This window comes from Taurulus bubalis (genome assembly GCF_910589615.1).
Source record: "Taurulus bubalis genome assembly, chromosome: 1".
NCBI lineage: Eukaryota > Metazoa > Chordata > Actinopteri > Perciformes > Cottidae > Taurulus > Taurulus bubalis.
Window position 1 is genome coordinate 36,988,812 of NC_136589.1, and position 24,479 is coordinate 37,013,290.

At 40.3% G+C, this 24,479-nt stretch overlaps 4 protein-coding genes across 4 annotated transcripts; 1 reads left to right on the forward strand and 3 right to left on the reverse strand.

Annotated features, from left to right (window-relative positions):
* The first annotated feature begins 311 nt into the window (after positions 1 to 311).
* Positions 312 to 3,822, forward strand: myl12.2 (myosin, light chain 12-2). Its single transcript, XM_079228336.1, has 4 exons — positions 312 to 377; positions 1,176 to 1,384; positions 1,634 to 1,795; positions 2,072 to 3,822. Exons 2-4 carry the CDS (start codon positions 1,201 to 1,203, stop codon positions 2,242 to 2,244), a joined length of 519 nt encoding a protein of 172 aa, XP_079084462.1. The 5' UTR covers positions 312 to 377; positions 1,176 to 1,200; the 3' UTR covers positions 2,245 to 3,822.
* On the reverse strand, positions 3,818 to 5,421 carry bag1 (BCL2 associated athanogene 1). The gene is made up of 7 exons (XM_079228325.1): positions 5,383 to 5,421; positions 4,829 to 4,957; positions 4,648 to 4,730; positions 4,453 to 4,566; positions 4,219 to 4,326; positions 4,033 to 4,095; positions 3,818 to 3,946 (listed from the first exon to the last, which is right to left on the reverse strand). The coding sequence occupies exons 1-7, from the start codon at positions 5,417 to 5,419 to the stop codon at positions 3,857 to 3,859; spliced, it is 624 nt and encodes a 207-aa protein (XP_079084451.1). The 5' UTR covers positions 5,420 to 5,421; the 3' UTR covers positions 3,818 to 3,856.
* A 2,927-nt stretch (positions 5,422 to 8,348) lies between these two features.
* On the reverse strand, positions 8,349 to 14,468 carry chmp5a (charged multivesicular body protein 5a). Its single transcript, XM_079215090.1, has 8 exons — positions 14,333 to 14,468; positions 13,225 to 13,329; positions 13,073 to 13,119; positions 12,592 to 12,685; positions 11,873 to 11,944; positions 11,578 to 11,686; positions 9,345 to 9,460; positions 8,349 to 8,717 (listed from the first exon to the last, which is right to left on the reverse strand). The coding sequence occupies exons 1-8, from the start codon at positions 14,399 to 14,401 to the stop codon at positions 8,667 to 8,669; spliced, it is 663 nt and encodes a 220-aa protein (XP_079071216.1). The 5' UTR covers positions 14,402 to 14,468; the 3' UTR covers positions 8,349 to 8,666.
* A 4,757-nt stretch (positions 14,469 to 19,225) lies between these two features.
* Positions 19,226 to 22,467, reverse strand: oprk1 (opioid receptor, kappa 1; the record flags this gene model as incomplete). Its single annotated transcript, XM_079214980.1, has 3 exons — positions 19,226 to 19,764; positions 21,226 to 21,578; positions 22,220 to 22,467. 3 exons carry the CDS (start codon positions 22,465 to 22,467, stop codon positions 19,226 to 19,228), a joined length of 1,140 nt encoding a protein of 379 aa, XP_079071106.1.
* Positions 22,468 to 24,479: the final 2,012 nt, after the last annotated feature.

The following is a 24,479-nucleotide window of genomic DNA, read 5'->3' on the forward strand; positions in this document are numbered from 1 at the left end:
ATAAACATTGAGGTGTATTAGTCAATGCTGCCACCTGGTGGTGGAACGTATAAACTACATCATTTAGTCGTGAAGACAAATATAAAGGTATTATATAAATAAAAGCTGTAAAAAAAAAAATCCCACCTTTTTATTTTGACTAGGGTTTCTCATAGCTATTTAATTATATAATCTGGTCCAAGGTAAAAACATAAACAAACAAGCAGAGGACAACATGGTACAGTCCGGGCCGTTGGCTCCGTCCAGCTCGGCTGTGATTGGTCGGTTCAGTAAAGAGGAAATTAAACATTAATGGTTGCTCTACATCGGGCTTAGGTGATCTGCTAGCTGTGTGTAACGCTTACAACCATTTGGCAATAACGCTTGTATTTTCTGAGGTGGGTGATTTTATTTGTGAACGGCCACATACAGTTAATGTTTTTCCTTTAACTTGATGTCGGTTAGCTCCCTTAAGATACTCTGGTCGGTGAGTTAATGAGGTCAACATTGGGCTAACTGTTAGCTAGCTAATCACTCAAATGTGTAGCTTAGCTATTTATCTGGTATTTTACGTTGTAGCTACGTGGGGAAGCACACATGTAACTATAACTAGTTGTAATAGGTTTACATCTACTGCCGTTGGCTAATGTGTGGTAGGGCCTCGCTGTCATCGTTTGTTGTGCAAACCTTATGACAGGTGACACTAAATACATGTCAACATTGTAGTTATTTTACCAACGTAAATTCCCGTTGCGCCGTTATTAATAAGTAGTTAACCTAGCTAGAAAGCCATGCAACTAAATTGACAAATATCAACTGATAGCCAACCATTGTTCAATCGAAAGTCCATTCCAGAGGTCCACATCTTTAAACTGGGCCCTGTTTTGTTCTACTTTGGCTTGACTTGACACAAACCGGTTTTTCCTGCTCAAAGCTGGTTTAAAAATGAACCATGAGCTGTGTACGTTCAAGCCTGTAAAAGTGCAGGCTCATTCATAATTAGATTTATGATGATGAAACATGTTCAATAAACTTGACAAGTCATACAGCTAGATTTGAGATGACAGCCTTCATATCACACACACACACACATATGTGTACAGATTGTAAAGCCCTCCGAGGCAAATTTGTAATTCTGAAAACACTACACAAAATAAACTGAATTTAATTTAATTGAAATATCGTTTGTATTACAGGAGGGGGGATACACTAACCGCCAACATGTCGAGCAAAAGGGCCAAAGGCAAGAACACCAAGAAGCGTCCTCAGCGGGCCACGTCCAATGTGTTTGCTATGTTTGACCAGTCTCAAATTCAGGAGTTCAAGGAGGCCTTCAACATGATCGACCAAAACAGGGATGGTTTTATTGACAAAGAAGACCTTCATGACATGCTGGCCTCATTAGGTAAACAATGTATTTACACACATGTTCAATAAACTTTTACAACAGTCACAATGCATGTAGACAGCAATAGGGAACGATGTCTAATTAATTTACCGAAGAAAAAATATGCTAACAGTAAATGTCCCGCGTTTTTGAAACAGTGCGAAATGCAATTTTTTCAAGTGAGATTAGAGATGGTGAAATGAAAGCTAGGAGGAAAAATGTATTAACATATTGTCATAAATCCTAATGGCAATGACCATTTTCAAGGTAAGAATCCCACAGAAGATTACCTGGAGACGATGATGAACGAAGCGCCGGGCCCAGTCAACTTTACTATGTTTCTGACCATGTTCGGCGAGAAGCTGAACGGCACGGACCCTGAGGATGTGATCCGTAATGCTTTTGCGTGCTTTGACGAGGAGGGCACAGGTGAGTTAATGTTTTTCAATACATTTTCTCATCCAGACCCAATGTTGTCAGGATATGTTTTGGTTTTATTATTTTTCTCTTTACTAAACTAACAAAAGGAATTGGATTTAAATAGTTTTGTCTACAAATGTCAAAAGGATGTGCAGGAGATATGTCTTCATTAACTTGTTATTCATTTAATTGTACAGATGTGCAGTTGGAGGGGTAATTGAGTTAAATAATAGATTGTGAAAATGATGAAAAAACTGCTGACAGATGAATGGACTCATCCCACAGGTATAATCCAAGAGGAGAACCTGCGGGAGCTGCTCACTACGATGGGCGACAGGTTTTCGGATGAAGACGTGGACGAGCTCTTCCGAGAGGCGCCCATTGACAAGAAAGGCAACTTCAACTATGTTGCATTCACACGCATCCTAAAGCACGGCGCAAAGGACAAAGATGACTAGTGACAGAAGACACTCTAATCAAGGTTTATTACCTACCATGTGTATAATTGTGGGTTTCCACTCAAGTTAGAACAGCTATGTCCTGTTATTTGGCTCATGGCAAGCTTCACCGTGGTATAGCTCACTGAAGGTCATTTGTTTAAGCTGCTTGTGGGACCATACTGTACCTCTGGACCTCCCTCCCTCCCTCCCTGTAACGCATCAACCCCTTCTCTCAAAGCTCATTTGCACGTCTGTGAAAATACTATAGGGTCTGTATAAGCTAGTTAAGATGTATGAAAAGACCCTCATGGATAAAGCTGGAAATAAAAAAGAAACAAGGAGGTTGTTGTCGTGACTTTTATTTTTAATGAATCATTTGTTGGAAATTAACGTTTCAAGATTAAATTGTGGTCTGAGCTGAATAATCAATGCTCCATTCATTTTGCTTTATTTTAAAACGAAGGGAAATAGACTTGATGGTTGAAAGCAAACACAATTCCACAGTTCACACTAACTTAAAAGATGCGTGGTACACTGGATCAGTCACTGGTGCTGGCTCGGTGTTAAATCTCATGTAGAATAATAAATACACAACATATGGCCAAATGTTTGTGGACAGCATTGTGTTCTTTTTTTTATGTATAATGGTGTGCTAGGGTAGCAGTTTTCATGATTCATTTATTTAATCCTTTGTAAGAAATGCCCTTCACATTCAGTGCAATTGCTTTAGCAAAGCAGCACATCTCTGACTAACCATTAAATGATTATTCAAATAGTTGCCAATTGTGCCGATTTCAATAGTTTTGGGGTAGGCCCCTTAGTTCTAATCATTGCAACGGTATATTAGACAATAGTTGACGAAGGACCCTTTCATGTTACAACATGAACATTCCTGTGTGCAAATCTGGGTCCATGCAAAAATATTTTTTGCCCCCAGGTTGGTGAGACCCTCTACCAACATCTTCGGGATGAACTGAAACGTTATTATTTCCGAGCATCAGTGCCTGACCTCCCTGATGATCTGGCAGCCGAGTTTAAGAGCAAATCCCTGCCGTCAGGTTCCACAATCCAGTGGAAAATCCTCCCCAGAGTAGAGTGAAGTGGTAGCGTAGCAGATTAATGCTTATGTCATCATACTTTTGGCCATATGTGTACAAACTACCGCATGTAACACGTCACACTGAGAAAAAAACGTGTTTTCTATGTTATTGTGCAATACTGGGTAATTAACCAGGGAATTTTAGTAAAAGTTGTAGGACATTGTTGTTGGTATTCTGAAATTTGAACTCTGCAGTTCTATTCAGCACTATTGTAGGATGCTTTAAGAGAGTTCTACATAATTTGCCACAAATCAAAGCACCTGTGATCCTTTCACAGAGTGACTGTGGTTACAATGTCTTGAGAAACACTTTCATATCTCTTTAACCCAGAGGATGTATCCCAGACATACACAGCATCAGCACCAATAACCAGCCTCCTTCTGTTCACAGGATTCTCTGTGATGAGGGCTCTCTCATACACATCAACCCAACAATAAATAGACAAAGATCGCATCCACACATGACACTTTCTGTACACTTTGTAGTTGCTCACAGAGCAATGTATAGCACAATTATGGGAAACTGTGTGACTACTCCGCCAGGGCAAGATTTTTCGACTGAATCTTTGATAGGTGGTCTGATATACAAGCCTCGATCTTGTCACACTGGGCCAGGAAGTCCTATTAACAGATAATAATCACACTTAGTAATATTCACAATGATTTTCAATTAAAACATGTTGATGACAAAAAAAAAAAGTGTTTACCTGCACAGTCTTTACAAGTCCCTTTTTCTTCATTTTGCAGTCATTGAAATTGTCTTGGATACTCTGATAAAAAGAAGAAACAATTATTTTATTTGTGATATATACACTTCTTTTTTTAAACATAAATAATAATAAAATAAACAACTGAAATTGCAATCAATGCTACATATGAAAAAGAAAGATCACCATGGAATCAATCTGCTCCAGGATCTTCATGAACTGTTCAGCTGCTATTTTCACTCTGTGGTCTAGTTTACCCAAAGCCTCTGCCTGCAGGTCTTTGGCAAGGAAGCCCTGTGGAATATATGGGTGATAATCAAAAATCTGAACAGAAATTTCTCCAAAATACATATTGGAGCAGAACAGATCATAACAATGAAGAACGATTATGAATCTTAAAAAACATAAATGACTGTTTACATTCTTGAGTCCAGTCAACTCCCCGTCAACCTTTTCCAGCTTTTTAGCAGTCTGTTCCACAGATTTCTCAATGTCTTTCAGCTTCTTCAGCTCAGCCTCTTCCTCGGGACTGTTCTGTTTGTAGATCGTTGGCAGTATTTGATTAAATATATAGTCACGCATTAGATAAATCACTCATGTAAAGAAAGGCCTTACCCGTTTCCCAATCAGCATGAGCTTGCAGCCTTCTTTTACTCCATAGCTGGACAGACTCTCCTCCACGTCTTTCAGCGATTTTCCTGCAATGTCAGGATGAATCAGGCATGGTTAATCCTGCATATATTATGATATTTAAGGTTGCCTGGATTTGAAAGAAACAAAGAGACCTGCAGCCTACCTTTAAAGATGAGTTTCTGTGAAGTTTGAGGAACTCCAGTAGCTTTGGTGAGAGCTTCTGAGAGGTCCTTGACAATGGGGCCCTTGCCTTCATCCTGACCAGTTAATGTGATGCTGTGCTTAGTAGATCCTGCAGTGGGAGATTTGGATGTATGCATGGCCATCATTATTTATCCTTGGCACTCGGGTAACCTCAAATTATGCTGAATGTTAGTAACGTTAACCAAAAACTGTGTTTAGTAGGTGAACTAGTAGTAGTCATTTGTTCAATGTCAATGTTTCGCCAAACCCTTGATTTAAAAAGATATTCTAATGAGACATACATCCTTTCTTGATAATCACGGCATGCAGCTATGAAACAACAAAAAGACTTCGAGGGCAACGTTTCATTCATTTGAAGCGAATCAAGGAATAACATACACTCAACTGCACCAAGTTAAAGCTAGCTTAGCTCTAGCTACACCAGCTAATCAATTCATTGATACTTAAACGTTTATATCAAACGTTATTTGTCATCTCGCAACAATCGTGTAGCATCGTGCAAAGTCGTATTACCGTATGCAACTGTCACTGTTATCGTTTGCTCTGACATTATTTTTTTTGAGCGTCCTTAAATCACAACATGAACCACACGGTTGGTGCTATAAGGCTATAAGCTAACTGTTGCTGGTCGCTAACTAACTACTTCCGGAACATACCGGAAACAGTTCTTATAAAGTCGGTCCGAAGTTCATTTAAAAAATATACTTTATCTGTTTGTTGTTCTCAACGAAACGGCCTGTTACATAAAAACAACATATATTACATATAGATCGTTCATTCAGAAAGTATTACGTGATGTGAACACTTCCGGTAATATATGTCAAACAAAAGTATTGTGATTTTTCCACGACTGTCGTTTTGTTGAACGTTGTCTGTGGGAGGGAATAATTCTCCGTTTCGCTGTTTAGAAAAAGTGTGTATAGTTCAGTAAATCCGCTCGGTCAAACCAGACTAATGTGATCAAAAATACGTGGGATGTACAGTTATAAGGCTTCAGCCTGGCTCTGTGGCGCAATGGATAGCGCATTGGACTTCTAGCATAAAATATGATGAGACATTCAAAGGCTGTGGGTTCGAGTCCCACCAGAGTCGGTTATTTTAATATTATTTTCTTGGGACGTCTAGCGTAATGACATGGAGAGACATTCAAAGGCTGTGGGTTCGAGTCCCACCCGAGTCGGTTCTTTTAATATTATTTTCTTGGGACGTCTAGCGTAATGACATGGAGAGACATTCAAAGGCTGTGGGTTCGAAACCCACCAGTTGGATTTTTAAATAATGTTTTCTTCTGACTATGAAAAAAAGTATTGAAATAAACAAATAACATGAAGAAATCAAGAAAACAGAAATGTCCAAACCTATTGTCTATTTTTACACAGTTGAAACAACACGATGATAATAAGAATAGTAATAATAAACAATGTATTAAAATAAACATAAATAACTACTTACTCTTCAGCCTTTAATCACTTCATCCACACGTAAAAACACAAACAAACACATACACACACACACAGCTCCAAACATATTAGGAAGATGCTGGAGGGTTTTCACTTTTTGGCTTTTCCCCTGTAGCCTGTTTTTTAACATAGGCGGCCATTCATGAAATGACTGAGTCTCAGTCTCTTTGCAGTACCAAATCACCTGTGAGGGTCCAGGGCACTATAGGAAGTCCAAATTAAGTGACGGGGAAGGAGACAGGTGGTACTGGTGCAATGAAGGGAAATCCCTGACAGGATATTGAAGCCTGGGAGATATCCTGAGGTTGCGGTCTTCTATTTAGTTTTGCTTCCCCTGCAGTGTTTGGTGGCAGGAGGAAAAGGTGGAGCTCAGCCAAACTGCCAGAATGCAGAGTTGACCTTTTGCATAGCTGCAAGGGGCTTCTTGGGGTCTGGAGCTCGGACACCCTGCTTTAAAATGTCTTGTTCCAGTGATCTGTGGCTGAAAAAACATAAAACAACCAATATTAATAAGCACATTGCAAGCAGCTGAATAAATTATATTTCATTTAGCTGACGCTTTTATCCAAAGCTACTTATATTTTTGCTCTATAACCCGTAGACACAGCAACGGGGAGCAATTAGGGGTTAAGTGCCTTGCTCAAGGACACATCAACATGGACTAGCAGAGCCGGGGCCACCAACCACCAACCCTCGCTCACTCTTCTTTTTCTTCTTCTTCTTCTTCTTCTGTGGTAACGTGAGCCGTGGAGTATTTTATTTCTACTAATATATCTAACAAAATGCTACACACAATGTACCTTTAAGCAATAATACACAAGTGGTCAATTGCTATTTGATCACATCTATGATGCAGCAGCATGACACAAGAGAAAACGTCCTTGCGGAGATGGAGCTTGCGAAAAGCCTGATAAAACTGTCCCTCGAGGAGAGAAAGAAGGAGCTCACAAGACAAATGTATATAGACCTCAAAGAAATGAAGATGGAGCGCATGCAAAGAGTTGCTCTGGAGATCATGGAGAAAAGCAAGAGGGACAGAGAGCAGAGGGAAAAAGTGTTTGAGAGTCGGAGGAGACAGATAGAAGAGAAGGAGAAGATGGGGCAAGAGAACCTGGAGAAAAGGAAACCAAGGCAACTAAAGAAAGAGAGGCGGAATGAGGTGATGATGGTGGAGAAAAATACATTTCTGCATGACAACTGGGTTGGAGAGGCGATAAAAACGGACAGTGACCCCGTCAAAGAAAACACCAGCACAAACAGCCCAATCCATCTCTTCAGTGTTGAAAAAGAGCACAAGTCTGAAGGTTTGTCTCACATTCATTCTATTCCTCATTTACCATGTGTATATTTCAAATGGTTTATCTTGTATTTAAATGTTATTAAACTTGTATCTTCTTCCGTCTCAAGAAAAAACAAAAACACAAGGACAGACTGGTCAGAGGTCAAGATGCAATGAGCCACCTTCAAAACTGAGGGCCAATAGGTGATGTTCATCTTATGTATTCAGCCATAATAAAATGGTGTTGAAGTGAAAACGTCAAGTTGTACTGGTTACTGTTTCGGGTTGGGGTGAGAGGTAAACATGTGTTTAAATATATTGAAGTGATTCTCTGATACCTTTCGGGATTTTGAAAAGCTTCAACACATTTCACAGAAATCCATCCAAGTCGTCAAGGGACTTAAGGACATCAATGCTCTGTGCAGAGAAACATAACTTACATAAAACCAGACCCTGTTTATTTTGTACATAGTAAAGGAAATAGGTAATAACGTGTTGATTTAGTTTCCCGTTTCTGGTCTTTATGCTGAGCTAAGCATCTTCTGGCCTTATATGAAATAGACACATATCAGAGTTGTATCACTCTTCTCTAACTCTCTCTACTTAGTAGAGGCCCCACAACTGAATGTCAGGTTGATCTGGTACCGGTTGAACCTTTGCAAATAATAATTACTCCAAAAATGTAAGGTTAAATTAAACCACATAATTTATTTTGCATGTATTAAATAACTTGCAGACATATGAACAGGCTCTCGGGGATTCATGTCCACAAAGTGACCGAACACACAAAACTAGAACACAAGACAAATAAAAAATAACTTAGTAATACTGGTGATGGACGAGACTGACAAGTGTGAAAGGGAAGGAAGGAGGAATAGTGTTTTAAAAAAGGTTCAGTATGTTACAAGGCCACATGCTAGCACAGTAGTGGTAACAGTACACAACCCAACACCAGCACGGCTTCAAAATCGTAGTGTTCTCAGGTCAAATGTATAAATGTTACTCTACATAAAAAAGTGTTTTCAGTTGAAGTGCAGTTGTTTCAATCCATTCCTTGTTTATGAGGCAGGAATCTGCGGCAGCCCAAACTCATCCACCAAAACACCATCCTGAAAACAAAAAGAGGAATGTTTAAGAAAACTCTTCAATGACTGCCTGACCTCTAAACACTCACATTTCGTGTACAAAGCTTGAGAGACCATGCCAACACATTTTAGCCTATTAACTGCTTCAGACCTCAATGGCAGTGGGAAGAGTATGATGAATTTAAGAGTTTTTTCTGTTGCGCAATCATTTTGCAAAGGTTCTGACGTCAGAAGACAACATTTTAAAAGAAAACACAGACTCCTGAATTTACATCCGTACCTTAAGAAGCAGCTGTGAAACAACAGCGCATGGAATTGTAAAATGGCAGGTGACAACCCATAAGCATCCACACATCATGAAAAAGGATAATGGGAATTTAAATCATCTTAAAAAGGTGTGTATAATTTAGTGCCATCTAGCTGTGAGCTCCCAGATTGCAACCAACCAAACATCCTGCTATTCCACCCGTCCCTTCCCAAGCGGTGATTATACACTAATGAAAACACAGCTATGGATATTATATTCCATTTCTGCCGATTACATCCCCCTCAATCCTACACACTGAACTTTTAAATCTCACCAACATTGCATGGACGCATGGCCTTGGATGTGTTTTCAGGACATGAACATGTGAGGATGAAGACTGTCACCTTATTTGTCTTGCTGTCACTGGGGATTCCCTCAGGGATGGACGGAGCAGATGAGGCCTCATCCAGGTAGGAGCTGTCATCGTCCAGCAGCAGCTCATCGCCCAGAGCGTCAAGCTCTGAAACCACAGTTACACTGTCACTGTCGTACTGGACTCACTTCATTTCCAAACATAAGTGGCAAAAAAGGTCTCTCTGAATGCAAAGGCTAATCATCAACCAAAACAACTGTCTTTTACTCATGTTTAGAAGACACAGCCTGTGTATCCAATCCATCATGTAATTCAGATACACAGATGTTATATTGAAGGATGTGCCATTAACCTGATTAATGACTGTTTGCCTTTTGTTCTTAATGTGTTTATTAAAAAGTCCTAAATTGTACTAAAATAGTAATTGTTTGGTCTCTCTGTTGAAAATGCACAAGCTCAGAAGATCATTGAGCCATCATGGGAACATAAAATGATGATATACAGTGGCTTGCAAAAGTATTCATACCCCTTGAACGTTTCCACATTTTGTCACATTACACACCACAAACATAAATATATTTTATTGGAATTGTATGTGAAAGACCAACACAAAGTGACACACAATTGTGAAGTACAAAGAAAATTATACATGATTTTAAATTTTTTTGACAAATAAAAAACTGAAAAGTGCAGTGTGCAAAATTATTCAGCCACCTTTTCTCTGAGTGCAACCAATTGCCTTCAGAAGTTGCCTGACGACTGCTGAATGATTGAATGTTGACCGAATGACTAAATAGAGTCCACCTGTGTGTAATCTAATCTCAGTACAAAGGCAGCTGTTCTGTGACGGCCTCAGAGGTTTGCTAAGAGAATATTGGGGAGCAAACAGGACCATGAAGTCCAAGGAACACACCAGACAGGTCAGAGATAAAGTTGTGGAGAAGTTTAAAGCAGGACATGTCACGGAGCACTGTTCAATCCATTATCCGGAAATGGAAAGAGTATGGCACAACTGCAAACCTACCAAGACACGGCCGTCCACCTAAATGTACAGGCCGAACAAGGAGAGCACTGACAAGAGATGCAGCCAAGAGGCCCATGGTGACTCTGGATGAACTGCAGAGATCCACAGCTCAGGTGGGGGAATCTGTCCACAGGACAACTATTGGGCGTGCACTCCACAAATCTGGCCTTTATGGAAGAGTGGCAAGAAGAAAGCCATTGTTAAAAGAAAACCATAAGAAGTCCCGTTTGCAGTTTGCCAGAAACCACTTGGGGGACACTGCAAACATGTGGAAGAAGGTGCTCTGGTCAGATGAGACCAAAATTGAACTTTTTGGCCTAAATGCAAAACGTTATGTGTGGCGGAAACCTAACACTGCACATTACCCTGAACACACCATCCCCACTGTCAAACATGGTGGTGGTAGCATGATGCTCTGGGGGTGCTTCTCTTCAGCAGGGACAGGGAAGTTGGTCAGAGTTGATGGGATGATGGATGGAGCCAAATACAGGGCAACCTTGGAAGAAAACCTGTTGGAGTCTGCAAAAGACTTGAGACTGGGGCGGAGGTTCATTTTCCAGCAGGACAACGACCCTAAACATAAAGCCAGGGCTACAATGGAATGGTTTAAAACAAAACATATTCATGTGTTAGAATGGTCCAGTCAAAGTCCAGACCTAAATCCCATCGAGAATCTGTGGCAAGATCTGAAAACCGCCGTTCACAAACGCTCTCCATTTAATCTGACTGACCTTGAGCTGTTTTGCAAAGAAGAATGGGCAAAAATCTCAGTCTCTAGATGTGCAAAGCTGGTAGAGACATACCCCAAAAGACTTGCAGCTGTAATTGCAGCAAAAGGCGGTTCCACAAAGTATTGGCTCAGGGGGGCTGAATAATTTTGCACACTGCACGTTTTTTTATTTGTGAAAAAAATTTAAAAACATGTTTAATTTTCTTTGTACTTCACAATTGTGTGACACTTTGTGTTGGTCTTTCACATAAAATTCCAATAAAATATATTTATGTTTGTGGCGTGTAATGTGACAAAATGTGGAAACCTTCAAGGGGTATGAATACTTTTGCAAGCCACTGTATATGATGTTCTAGCAGAGATTTGACCATCTCTGCTTAGAGCTTTATTATTTGCACTAACGTCTGTTTAAATGTTGGTGATTATGTACATTTTAAGCTGCTCTATCGATGAAGGTGTCTGCTCAGAAACTAAAAGCTAAATAAAGATGTCGGAGACAGTCAGGTATACCTGCTTCAAGATCCTCGTCGTCTATCTCTGGAGTGCCGTAGCTGCGGCTCAAGGCCTCCTGCACCTCCCCGGCGTCCTCCATCATGTCCTCCAGTTGGTCTTGCAAATCCTAAAAGTTCAAATACATGTTATTACTTTACTTTTTAAGTCTAAAATCTCTGACAGGAACAATTGGAATATTGATTTTGACTTAAGACCAACATCAAGATGCAAATAAATCTGTTTTATTTATTCTGTTTTCAATTGATTTACCATTTGGTGCCTAGCATTCGCAATAAATAATTTGTAAACATACGTCAATCTGATCAAGTTTGACGTCCTTGTAAGCCCTTTTCATTTCCTTCGCACCGATCTTCATGGCCTCCACCTGGGAACAGAAATGAAATTGCACATGGTATATTTTGTCACTGGTAACTAGAACTCTATCAGCACTGGAAAAATAATCGGTTTTGTGTCTTTTAAAAAGGTACAGACACATTAACGTGACTCGCCAGATGGTTTATAACACAGAAGCATCTGAGAAGCCGCTTTTGGAAACTGTTTGGACAAGGGCAAAAATGATGTGGCAGGTGATTGGATGAACCATCTGTCAATCTGGAGAGCAGTACTATGTCCAGATGTCTAGACTTGACAAAAATTCTAATAATAATAATAATAATAAAATATAATCCCTCTCAAAAGTAAACCCCAGGCAATGACAACGCGCAGGGTGTGCAGCCCTTTCAGGTCATCGGCCGCCTCTATATAGTTACTTCGGATACAAAACTGCTGTATATGACGGATGACAACGGGTTGTTATGTCTACTGTGCAGAGTGTGGGCGTGTTTATATACTAGAATGTAATGGCTGTGAAACAATCAGAAATCATGTTTTATTTCTCAATTTCACTGCTTTGTTCACGTTGCTCTCTCTCTCTCTTTATTCACTCTATAGCTTGCTCAACCACCATATCATACCTTTAAATTAAATCAACCCGAACTACTCCATGCTTTTATCAAGTTGTGTGGCTCTTACTGTTGTTTTGGTGTCCTTTAATGTCTGGATTGTGTAGTTTGCCTGCTCCATGTTAAAAGACTGCTGAGCCAACTGCTCTCTTTGACCTTCATACCTGTGTAAAAAAAATGCAGTTGGTTTTAAAACAATGTATTGTGCACATAATCTTTTTTTTTTTTTTAAAGCTCAGTTCTAATTACTATGTGACCAATACTGGAAACTTGAGGCTGATAGAGGTTGATATTTAAACATTTAAAATAAATCTGATAAGGATGCTCCCAATTAGATTAATTTTTTTCTTTCTGTTTGTGCTCTTTAATTGACGAGCTATTTAATGGTGATACAGTACATATGGGCCAACATATACCCTGATTGCGATAAACCTGTGAGAAGTTTAAATTAGTCGATCCGCCTGACTAACGTACCGGTCAGACCCTTTCGCTCATATCTCAGACTCTGTAAAACATAACAAAGAGTACAAATTGTACATTGTAGGACTCACATTCTCTTTTGCTTCAGGACTCTCATCGCCTTCTGCTTCACCATGTTCTGCGTTTAAACAGGGAATACATAAAGCGGGTGTTTTTTATATTCTCCAAAACAATCTCGCAACCTTCACAGTCCCTACAGCGGACGTGTTGATGTGAGCGTTACCTTCGAGGGCCCGTCTCTCATCTTCTTCATCTGATCCTTGTACTTCACAAGTTCAACGTCTAGTCTGCCAATCTTCTTTTCAATGGACTCTGATCTTGCATCAACCTGGGAAAGGAGGAGATTCATTATAGGAGTAATGCTTTTTCAGCATCCTGCCAAGACCAAACACAGGGATAAAATGTTCGGACTACATCTATGTTCCCCAGGGTCCCATGTTCCCCAGCTCAATATCCTCATGTCTCCTGAATAATATTCAGGAGACATTTCAAAGGCTTTTATGGACTCAGCCATGCTTTTTGTCAATGTATGTTCAGACCCATGATCAATGCATGTCCCTCTAGGTCAGTTATGTTGACATTACCCAGCATACTGATGTTATACTCCTTGAAACCTACGACCTGAAATGTACAGTCAAGACCCAGGGTTCATACACATGTTGACCAATGTATTTCCATGACTTTACCATAACTTTAAACCACATTTCCATGACCAAACATTTTGTGAAATATCGGTGTATACATGAAAAAGGGAAAAAATGTAGTATTTAAACTAACAATGAGAATTCCAAAGCATACAATATACCTTACTTACATGACACAAATTAATGAGACAATAGTTTGATTAAAAGAATAAACATTTATATAGATGCCTGTATGTATGCCTGCTTATATTTTGAGCGTCTTTCTTTTAAAAGCATATTCATTATTTCAAACTCAGCGTAAATGAACGACATGAACAAATAAATATAACACATTTCCATGACTTTTCCGAAACTTTTGGGATTTAATTTTTTTCAAGGACTTTTCCAGGCCTGGAAATAACTATTTTAAAATTCCAGGTTTTCCATGAACGTAAGAACCCTGCATTTAAACTGCATTTCCAACGGTGAACAAAATAACGTAACGCTACATCTGCCTTCTACGGTCTAAACCAGGAGGAAAGACACAAGAGAGGCGGTATTTATGTTTGCTACAGTGCTTAATGACTGTAGCATGTTAGCTAGCCAGCACTGTTTGCTGGTTGTGTGGCCACACTCGCGTTGTAACGGTAACGTTACCGTTAGGTCACGACGTAAACAACAATGCCTCTCAGCCTGATTAGCACTCACATTGCCGATGCAGTCCGATAGATTTGGGGAAGGCGCCTTCGGCTTTCCGCGTCCAAATATTCTGTTCATTCTCCAAACGTGTATTGACCACTGTAGCTTTTAGCTTTCTTTACAGTGTACACAGAAAGCATTAACGTTAGATGCAAAAGGATTTATTCAGTGAAGACACCCGGAAGCAACGGATCGGACGGAAACGGTTCCTATTGGTTGGCGTACACAGTTTTGACCAATGACGTTCTTTTTTTTCTTTAGGTACACGCCTGCCCCCGCGTGGCCGGAAGAATAATTGCAGCTGTCATGAAAATCCATTGTCCCTGTAACTCTGAATTAACCATCAGTCTTTGTTGCACCTCCACACTGCAAATATGATTAGAAGGGTGTTACATATGTATTAATATGACTGATCATGAAGTATATTATAATTAACACGAGTATTAGTGCTGTTCTAAAATTAGTGCTGTTCTAAAATCCAAAGTGGTTTGTGATTATACATAATTAAGAGTTGTACGTACAAGTTCCTGACATGGAAACGTCAATGTGTATCAAGGGGAAACCATATACGGAATGTATTAAATGGTCATTTCAAAAGATTATTCATATACTTGGTTGCAGAATTTCTTGAAAATAAGTGGACTATTTAATCACTTAAAACGTATACATTAGTAAAATAGTAAGAACAATTAGTGGGTAAATATTTAATTTCTTATTGTTTTAAATTATGACCCTTATTTTGTATGTCCTTGCTCATATACAGTATATGCCTATATTAAACTCCACACAGAAGGACTGCACAAACCAAACCGGAGATCGAACCGGGCCCCTTGCTGCGAGGTGACAGTGCACCACTACCCATGCGGGCCCTTCTTCAAGTTATCACAAGATACATTGGAAAGCTTGCAAGATGATTAATTGGGTAAGAAAGAAGGTCAAACGAGTTTTTGATTTATATTTTGGACAATTTTGAAAATCATTCGACAATTTGATCCCTTTGAACAGCTATTCAAATAAAACTAGGACTGCAACTAACAATTATTGAATGATTATTATTATGTTGTCAGGTTTGGGAAATCTCAGGTCATCATCACCCTCCTGCACGACACATGCTTCGTCTTTTTAGCCTTTTAATTCATCAAGAAGACCCTCCAATAATAAAGTGGTCTAAGGGTCCCTTAAACCACGTATGTTCTTGGAGCCAAATTATACTTATTAACATCTTATCAGCATTATAGCAGCAGACTTTTTCACTTATTATAAAGTGAAAAAACCCATAGCTGCATGTCTGCCAAATGGAAAAGTCATCAGCTAAAGATATCTTTAATAACAAGAAAACCCTTAGCTTGTTCCCATTCATATCTTTTAACAGCCATTAATACACCGAGTAGTAAAATAAATAAATAGCATATTCTTCACTTCTGCTTCTTTCTAGCACTGTCAGAGCAATAAGTGATGGGTTTTCCTGCGAACAATGAAGTCTATTAGAGCCTAAATAGATGCAAGAACCTATTACTGGCTTGCTAATGCACATGGATCTTGAAAGTCCTGCAGTAATCTTGGTCACTATGGCAGCTTAATCAATTCACGCAGGGACTGATTGATGTAATTGGCCTCTTAAATCTCTAAGTATCACAGGGCCCAACTAGAACTATCAGCTCCTCTAGTCTTTGGCAAACGCCAACTAGGAAACACATCTGTACTTTGTTATGTTTGTAGCCAACTGGTGAATGTAAGTCCAAGACTCTTTTGTCTCTGTTTTTGGTCTCCACCAACTCCTGAAGGAAATATCTGTCCCTTTAGCTGCAACATGCTCCAAATTGTTCACCTGGTGACTAACGTTGTCTGTCTAACTGTTACACACTCACAACTCGTCAAATACTGACGCTTGGTGCAGCTTAGGGCCACTGACCAAACGTCAACGACTTACGAGTCGGCTGAGCAGGATTTTCCAGCTTCTTCTCTGAAAACAGCTAACTGCTGTAGCCAAAAAACAAACAATAACAACGTGAGCAATGAGTAAAGATAGACAATGAGCTGAGGCTGGTGTAAACCACAGCAGGTGTTATATCTCTTTTTGGCATCTTTATTATATGCTGTTGTCATCAGAAGTACTTTGTATTGTTTCAGTGAGGATCACAGTCAGTTCAGTGGACATTAAGCTGCATGAAGAACATGTTAACAAAGGAGACACTTGTCCTTTGCTGGAACCTGTACATCCACCTTCAAAGATATTGGAGACACACACCAGGTCACACCTGAGCCATACAGCAAGTAGAACCACAACTTAGAGAGGCACAGCAGCAGCATCATGTCCATAAGAGGCTGGTGACAACACATTCCTCAGCAAGGCCGCCAGCACAACACGCCTCACTAACTAACTGACTTTATGTCAGAGTTGAAGAGAATTAAGACAGGATTGGAAAAATCCAGGAGGTGTGTCCTAATGTCTTGGCTGTTTCTCGTCATTGAAACCATCTTCATATCACGAAGGACAGAAATAAATTAAATCCAAATGATTTTAATTTCAAGCTTTATTGTGACTTTCTTGCACATGTGTGAAGCATGGTTTTACTTTCAAAGCTGAAACAAACGGCAAAATATCCAACCGATACAGTTAATTTACAATGCCGCAGCACACTATACACACGTATGCGGTGCTCAAACCGGGGCGGAATTCCATCAATTGTTTATGAATACAATCATTTCGATCGAATACATTACAGTATTATAGGAATAGTTAAAAAAAACACGTAGCGTGGGAAATCCTCAGTAAGACTTCAAGAAGAAGAAAGTATCCTTTATTAATCCCCTTGGGGAAATTCTTCTCTGCATTTGGCCATCCCTGGGTGGGGGGCAGTGGACAGCCTGGGGGGCACCCAGGGGGCCTTGCTCAGGGACACTTCAACATGTGAGCTATGGGGGGGACTGGGGATCGAGCCGGCTACCTTGTGGTTGCAGGACGACCACTCATCCCCCTGAGCTACAGCCACTTCAGTACATAATGCTACAATGTTTATACCAGGATATACTGCAATGATCTTAAAGGGGAGATAAAGTCAAGTCATCACAAACATGGATGTGGCTAATTGCTGATCTTTTAGAGCAAGCATACCAGCTAGAGGCCAAATAAGATAAGGCACACAAAACCAGGCACAAGAACACATTTTCTGCTATAACTACTGTATCATTATCAAATTTAGACGGATTAATGGGTTGCTCTACAAAAGCCTTTGATTTCACGACTCATATAAAAGCTACAATAATTAAGGAAACCAAGACAGTAAATCAGTCGCGTTTGTTTTTGCTGAGGGGAAACCTATTTTCCACGAGGATGAGCTCATAAATGCATTGTTATATTCCCTCAGATGAGCAGAGATTTACAGTTTAAACACTCAATTGCACTAAACACCAAAATACATGTTGTGTAGCTACAGGATGGTATTCTTATGGAGCCCTGTTACCCAGTTTTCCCATGTATTTCAAGGTTGGCAACACTATGTACACTATTTGACACCTCCTCGATGAGATGCAGCATCACGACTGTAGTTCTATAAAGGTGTAGAGCCATGTCAGATTTAATAATATAATAATAGTTTCTGAAAGCACTAAGAACGCACTGAGCACACTATCGACGCCGTAGCCTCATCAAAGACAGCCATCTTGTCAAAAAGGAAATACTTTGATTGAGTATTTTCTTGTGGTGAAATACAGAGGATGATCCCTGAGAGGTTATTAAATATTCTGCATTCTCCAATAATATAGACTATTCCGAAATGTACAATTCAACAAAGCACCAAACTACAATTCACATAAAACAGGTTGAAAACACTGCTCATCATGAAGTTCCAATAATAATAATAAATTACTTGTTTTCATGTTGTGCACAAAATACCAGTTGATCTTTTTATACATGTGATAATTTGACTGTATCAATCGCTTTTAATGAAAGCCTATAGGACACTTTAAAGGTCAGTTAAACAACTTGTGATCAAGCTACATAATTAAATACTTTTTGTTTGTCTAGACATCTTCAACATATTTTCATTGTTGATGTCAACAATGTGAGAAATAACATGAAAAATTATCGGTTTATGATTTAGTATAGCTGGGTTGTGTCTCATAGGCTTTTAATTTACCATAATTTCAAAAGATAAAGGTGTTATTCCATATTTTTCAAAATGACAACAAATCCCATGACATCTTTACCCTGTAGCACTCAGACCTTGAAAAACAGGCCACATATATAGATAGTTATATATATTTTTTTATTTAAAGTCATTTTCTAAATATATTACTCTTATATTACCCCATTTTTTGTGGAGTAAATCACCTTCCCAGTACTGACCCCTGAATACCCCCTATTTAAATAATTAGGTCCTACAAGTTGTAAAAGGCACTAATACCAGAATCTAATTATTTTCTTTCCTCAGTTCATATGAATGAGCTGAGAACGAGGCTGGACTGAGGGCTAGGAGGCAGAGTTAAAGAAAACGCTAGTGCGCTTGCCTTTTGGGCCCCATGGATGCTGAAGATTAGTAGTATTTTATACTAAATGAGGCGTAGCCTCCAACACGGTATCCAGTTCTCTTTATACATTCATGGGTTAATTCAGAATAGAATAGAGTTTTTAGATAAACCAGTAAAAGCAGCCTCACAGTCAATACTGGTTAGTAGGATCAATTATGTGGTGGTTTTGGTCTTTTCATGGGATTAGTTGACAATAAAAACACCAGATTATCTCCCAAGTGAATCTGCTTTTGGATTCTCTGACCAATAAATAAATACCAGCAAGCTCTTTCTTTCTCCTTTCCCTCAGATGCAGGTGGTGACTTGAGTCAATCCCAGGTCATTGGAGTCCTCCCAGCCCTGATAGGGCATGGAGGACGAGTCCATGGCTAGTCATACGGGCCTGACCTGCCTCATATCTCCTCGGGCTTCCGTGGGACACGAGTGGTCCCGCAGGGTGCTCCTCACCCGGCTCAACCCGTGAGAGTCTCTGTGTCCTTGGGCGCCGGGGCAGCAAAAATCCCTGAAGCACCTCTTGAAGTTTTCATCCAGAAAGGCGTAGAGGATGGGGTTGAGGCTGCTGTTTGTGTAGCCCAGCGCCACGCAGAAGAAGTAGGCAGCCATGACAGCGGTGGTCTCTGGCACGCTGCCAGACAGTGCCTTAACTAAGATGAAGATGTGGATGGGCGTCCAGCACACCACAAAGACGCCGACCACCACCATAACCAGGCGGGTGATCCGTCGCAGGTTGCGGTCCTTCTCGCGTGAGCCGGACAGCAGGCGCACGCTCTTCAGCCGCATGACCATCAGCGTGTAGCAGACGGTGATGATGATGACGGGTAGCACAAAGCCAAAGATGAAGACACAGATCTTCATCAGGGTGTCCCAGTAGCTGTAGGGTTCAGGGAACTGAAGAGCGCACTCTGTAGTCCCTGTTAGTTACAGAACAGAGTTGACCAGTCACATACATCCTATTGAATGAATGGTCACAATTTTGCCAGCAAGATATCGTACAATTTACAGTATCTCTACCAAAAGAATACAGCAATGGTAAATGGACTGTATTTGTAGCACTTTTCTAGTCTTCTGACCCATTCAAAGCACTTTAACACTACTTGTCATCATTCATCCATTCATACACTGATGGCAGGGTCGACCTGCCCACATCGACATAGACTAGCGGAGCCGGGGATCAACCCGCCGATCCTCTGGATGAAAGACGACCCTGCTCTAAGTGTACCGCACAATGCACTGTAATTAAAGCATACCGTTATTTGTCAGTGGTAAGCAGTACATTACTGTGAGAAGACACACAATATGAGGTCACTATTAGAATTGCACTGTAAATGTATATTGAAGTGTGACAGTAAAAGTACAGCTGAGGCTGATGGGAGTTGTATTTGGTCAAAAACCAAAGTATTGGAGATATTCATTCCAACATAAAAAGTTTACCTTTTTTTTTAAGTAAGCATTTACAAGTTGTATGTAAACATAACACACTAGTTGTATTCAATATAAAGGACATTTTAAAGTATGAATTCAAAATATTTGTTAGCAGCCAATTATAATGTCTCGCATGAAGACAGATTTTGTAAAATGACATGCTGTTATATTATATCCTCATTCATTATTTGTCATTATCAGCTGCCACTTATTGTGTGCAAACGTTTAATACTTTTGTATCAACTATTTATTAATGCTATACGTAAAGTAAAGCGTCAACCTCATAGTGATGCCATAGGATGTGATGCCAAATTTGATGTGATGCCAGAGGAAAAGTCAGCGGATCATCACATTAAGAAGAACTGCAGTTCTGTAATCACAAATATCTGTAATATATTTCATGACAATCCATCTAATATTTGTTGCGATGTTTCAGTCTAAACCAACATGTTGATTAAATGTGCATCCATTGGCCATGGTTAAAATCTATATATGCAGATCCCATGATGCAGTTACTTCAATACAGAGAGGTGAAGGCCAGCATCAGATTCATCAGCTATGCCTCTTGGTAAAGTGCAGTGTGCTTTATCATTGTGAACATAAATAATGTATTATACTGTCGCTGAAAGAATACATCGTTCTAACTCTCTTCTCAGTCTAAGGACCAATTATGGCTGTCTTTACTTCATCTAGTCAGATCTCTGTAAAAGGGTCTCATTCAACCGACGGATCATCCTCTTCAGGCCATTTGAAGGATGCTTCAGGCAGCTGATGGCAAAGGTTCAATTGAGAATTAATGGCAAGGATGTTGCAAATGAAGTGGGGCTTCAAGTTTGAAATTGCCTGGAAGAATTCCTTTGTCTCCATAGCAGACAGAGATGTAATAAATCAGAAAGATATGAGTAGAAAAACTGATTTACACTGTGTGAATAAATGTGATGTTAAGATACCGTTATTGGTGTTGGTGCTGCCGAGTATCATAGCCGGGATCCCAGCAGCGGACGACAGCACCCAGATGATCACGTTGATGATCTTGGCCTTGACGGGCGTGCGGAAATCCAGAGCCTTGATGGGGTGGCACACGGCCACGTAGCGGTCCACGCTCATCATGGTCAGGGTCAAGATGCTGGTGAACATGTTGTAGTAATCGATGGAGATGAAGACTTTGCATGCCACCTCACCAAATGGCCAGGAGCTGAGCAGGTAGTCGGTGCTCTGGAAGGGCATGGTGGTGGTGACCAGAGCGTCGGCCACAGCCAGGTTGAAGATATAGATGTTAGTGGCTGTTTTCATTTTGGTGTATCTGTTGTGGGGGGAAAGAAGGAAGAGGAGAGGTTGAATGGATTTGATTGTGATTTGTCTCAGGTTACCTTTTTTTTTGGTATCCTTTCAAAAAGGTACAAGGTAAATTAATTCACATTTTGTGATTAATTAATTATCACGGTGCTCTGCCCTTTTATTGAATAAACAGCCAAAACTCAAGTCGCCAAAATACTTGTACAACACAAAGGGAGGAAAATAACTGTGACCTTTCGTCATCTCTTTAAAAATGTCATGCTTTATCGAACATCCAACACTACAAATTCAAAAAACCTTAAGGAGGCTTGTAACAGATTCGTACACGAAACTGAGCATATGAGCTTTGAGAAGAAACATTGGCCAAGCCTGTTACAATCTACTGTATAATGTATTGTCGTCATTGGTGAAGAAAAGAAAGCTAAGGATTCTGGATTCACGAGTCAGAAGTAAAGAAAACACACATAAATACGTCACGCACGGGAAACATCGTAAACGTGTAAAAGGCAGTTTTACTTTGATTAATTAAGGACGTTCAAATATGAAGACGCTCTGAACTTCCTATATTGCTTTATGAGCCATGGGTGACATATCCGGCATTGCTTTTTGACATGATATGAATGACACATTTTAAAGCTGAAAACTCACCTAATGATGACAAACATCACCAAACAATTCCCCGCTAAGCCCACCACAAACACCACGGAGTACACGGCGACTATGATGGGGATGATGGGCGACATGGGCTCGGGTTCAGAGTCCCATGTGCCGTTGGGTGTGGTGTCGTTGAATATGTCCGATGAGCCGGGTTGCGAGGTGAAGTTTTGGAAACACTCCTCCAGCTGGCTCCAGGGACACCTGTCCTCTTTGTAGATGCGCACCACGCCGCTCTCCATGGTGCTGAACTCGGTCCGCACCGGCCGGGCTGCTGCTGCTTGGCGTAAAGTCCCCGCTTAAACTTCCACAGATATCGGTCCGAAACGAGCTGAATGTCTAGCTGACTGCTAGATGAAAGAAGAAGAAAAAAACACGAAGCAAATTAGCATATGTTATTGCTTCAGTGAAAGAGGAGCGCATGCAACAGCCCGCGCTCAAGGACATCATTACACAAGTGCAATAGCACCATACCTGTTTTTTTTTTTCTGCTTCCAGAAAAGTTCATGCAAATACAAAAACACCGATTACGAGTTACTTACAAGGACGCTCACCCACAGATTAAAATCCGTATGCTGGCAGAAACAAATGGTTTATGGGTAGTTGTGTGCGCGTGTTGACGAGCAGACAATCCTCTGCCTGTGGCTGCGTCCGCGACGCTGCGCACTGGAAGCCCGCAATGCATTCAGTGACATCAGAGGTTGAGCCAACAGATGTGGCAGTATCCAGCCAGCAGAACCGATCTAACCACATGCACCGCAGTCAGTTGGACATGTATGTTTAATCAGATTTGGTGCTTCTTTTTGTTGCACTATATCTGGTAAATTGCCTCACTAATGACGTCTCACTCTCCAAAGCTGTGATCAAAACATCTGCTTGCATAGTCAGCATTGTCAACCTTACATTTTATTTTACGTATGTTGACGCGTTCACGAGTTGCCGGTATATAAAGTAAAACTAAATGTGCTGCAATATCATGCGTACACCTTTTTTTAAATGTTTAAATTTCCATCAATGCTGGCCTAAGATGTTCCCTAGCTTGTGAGAGTAATGGATGCCATGCAAACATGTAGAGTCCTATCAGGTGTGGATGATGCATGAAGTCCAATGAAGGACAATTACAATGGAAAGACATTTTGTGGACCTTCAAATAAAAACTCATTATCTCATCATAATGTTTCGACTCCATTTGGTCCAAATCACTTTTGCTTCTTGTGTAATCTTCACAATGTCCTTTCAGCTCGCTCAAAACTTTTTTTTCTCTATTTTATCAACTCAATATATTCCCGTTGCATTAAAACATGAATCTGAGTACAGGAAGACAACATCTAACAGCACTGAGAGCTTATAACAAAAATACCATTGCGCTTTGAATAAAGAATGTCTTCGAACCAGCCTCTTTCTTTTCTCACCTCAACAGATAGGAGACAGATTTCATCCAGCAAGTAATTAAGTGGGTGCTGTTCCCTTTCCCTCGTCTTATGCACTAACGCTGGTTGCTTAGAGACCCATCATGGCCAGGTGTTGCTTGAGCAAGGGAGCCTTTTTGTAGGTTTCTATTGTTAAGAGCTGACAGCCTTGAATTTGTGAGATGGCTGCGTTTACAATATCTTGAGTTCACTGAGGTTCTCAGCCTTGAGCTGGCAGTAAAGGATGAATCACATCTTTCTTCATATCAGAGCTTCAATAGAGGAGGAAACAGTTACAGTATTTACCCGTAACCCTAATAATGCAGTGCTAAATGTCTGTTATCGCAAAGATACAATCCGCTGCACTTCCTGCGGCACTTGAACCAGGTCATTTCAGTTCAGTTCTAGAGGAGGAGAGGGAATGATTGATACGTACCCTTCAGAAGATAAGGTCAAGAATAAATTCCCTTTTGTATTTTCGGGCTTTTTTCACGATGACCTGAGGTGCTGTCTATTCAGTGAAATGCTTCAATTAACGGTTTAATGATGGTGAAAGGCATTCAGCATGAAAACGTCAGAGAAACATGGGTTACCATGGAGAAAAAGTGTTTTCATAAAAGCCCCAGGTTTTTCAAGTGTGCTTCATCAGTCGATCACTGTTTCATTTCGGTGTGTTTCATTCAGCCGCCACAATTTAGAAATTGCCGTGCATTGTTAGCTTTCTGTGAACTAAATGCCTGGAACATTCATGGCTATATTCTGTCAACAAGAGAGAGAGAGAGAGAGAGAGAGAGAGAGAGAGAGAGAGAGAGAGAGAGAGAGAGAGAGAGAGAGAGAGAGAGAGA

Excerpts from the sequence above, each read along its gene's own strand:
- myl12.2 (XM_079228336.1), top strand. The coding sequence starts at position 1,201 with ATGTCGAGCAAAAGGGCCAAAGGCAAGAACACCAAGAAGCGTCCTCAG. Across the intron at positions 1,385-1,633 it reads TGACATGCTGGCCTCATTAG|GTAAGAATCCCACAGAAGAT; the intron begins GTAAACAATGTA and ends ACCATTTTCAAG. Across the intron at positions 1,796-2,071 it reads CTTTGACGAGGAGGGCACAG|GTATAATCCAAGAGGAGAAC; the intron begins GTGAGTTAATGT and ends CTCATCCCACAG.
- bag1 (XM_079228325.1), bottom strand. The coding sequence starts at position 5,419 with ATGTCAGAGCAAACGATAACAGTGACAGTTGCATACG. Across the intron at positions 4,731-4,828 it reads ACAGAAACTCATCTTTAAAG|GAAAATCGCTGAAAGACGTG; the intron begins GTAGGCTGCAGG and ends CTGACATTGCAG. Across the intron at positions 4,567-4,647 it reads TCATGCTGATTGGGAAACGG|AACAGTCCCGAGGAAGAGGC; the intron begins GTAAGGCCTTTC and ends ATCTACAAACAG.
- chmp5a (XM_079215090.1), bottom strand. The coding sequence starts at position 14,401 with ATGAACAGAATATTTGGACGCGGAAAGCCGAAGGCGCCTTCCCCAAAT. Across the intron at positions 11,945-12,591 it reads TAAAGGACACCAAAACAACA|GTGGAGGCCATGAAGATCGG; the intron begins GTAAGAGCCACA and ends TTCTGTTCCCAG. Across the intron at positions 9,461-11,577 it reads CGACGAGGATCTTGAAGCAG|AGCTTGACGCTCTGGGCGAT; the intron begins GTATACCTGACT and ends CTGTGGTTTCAG.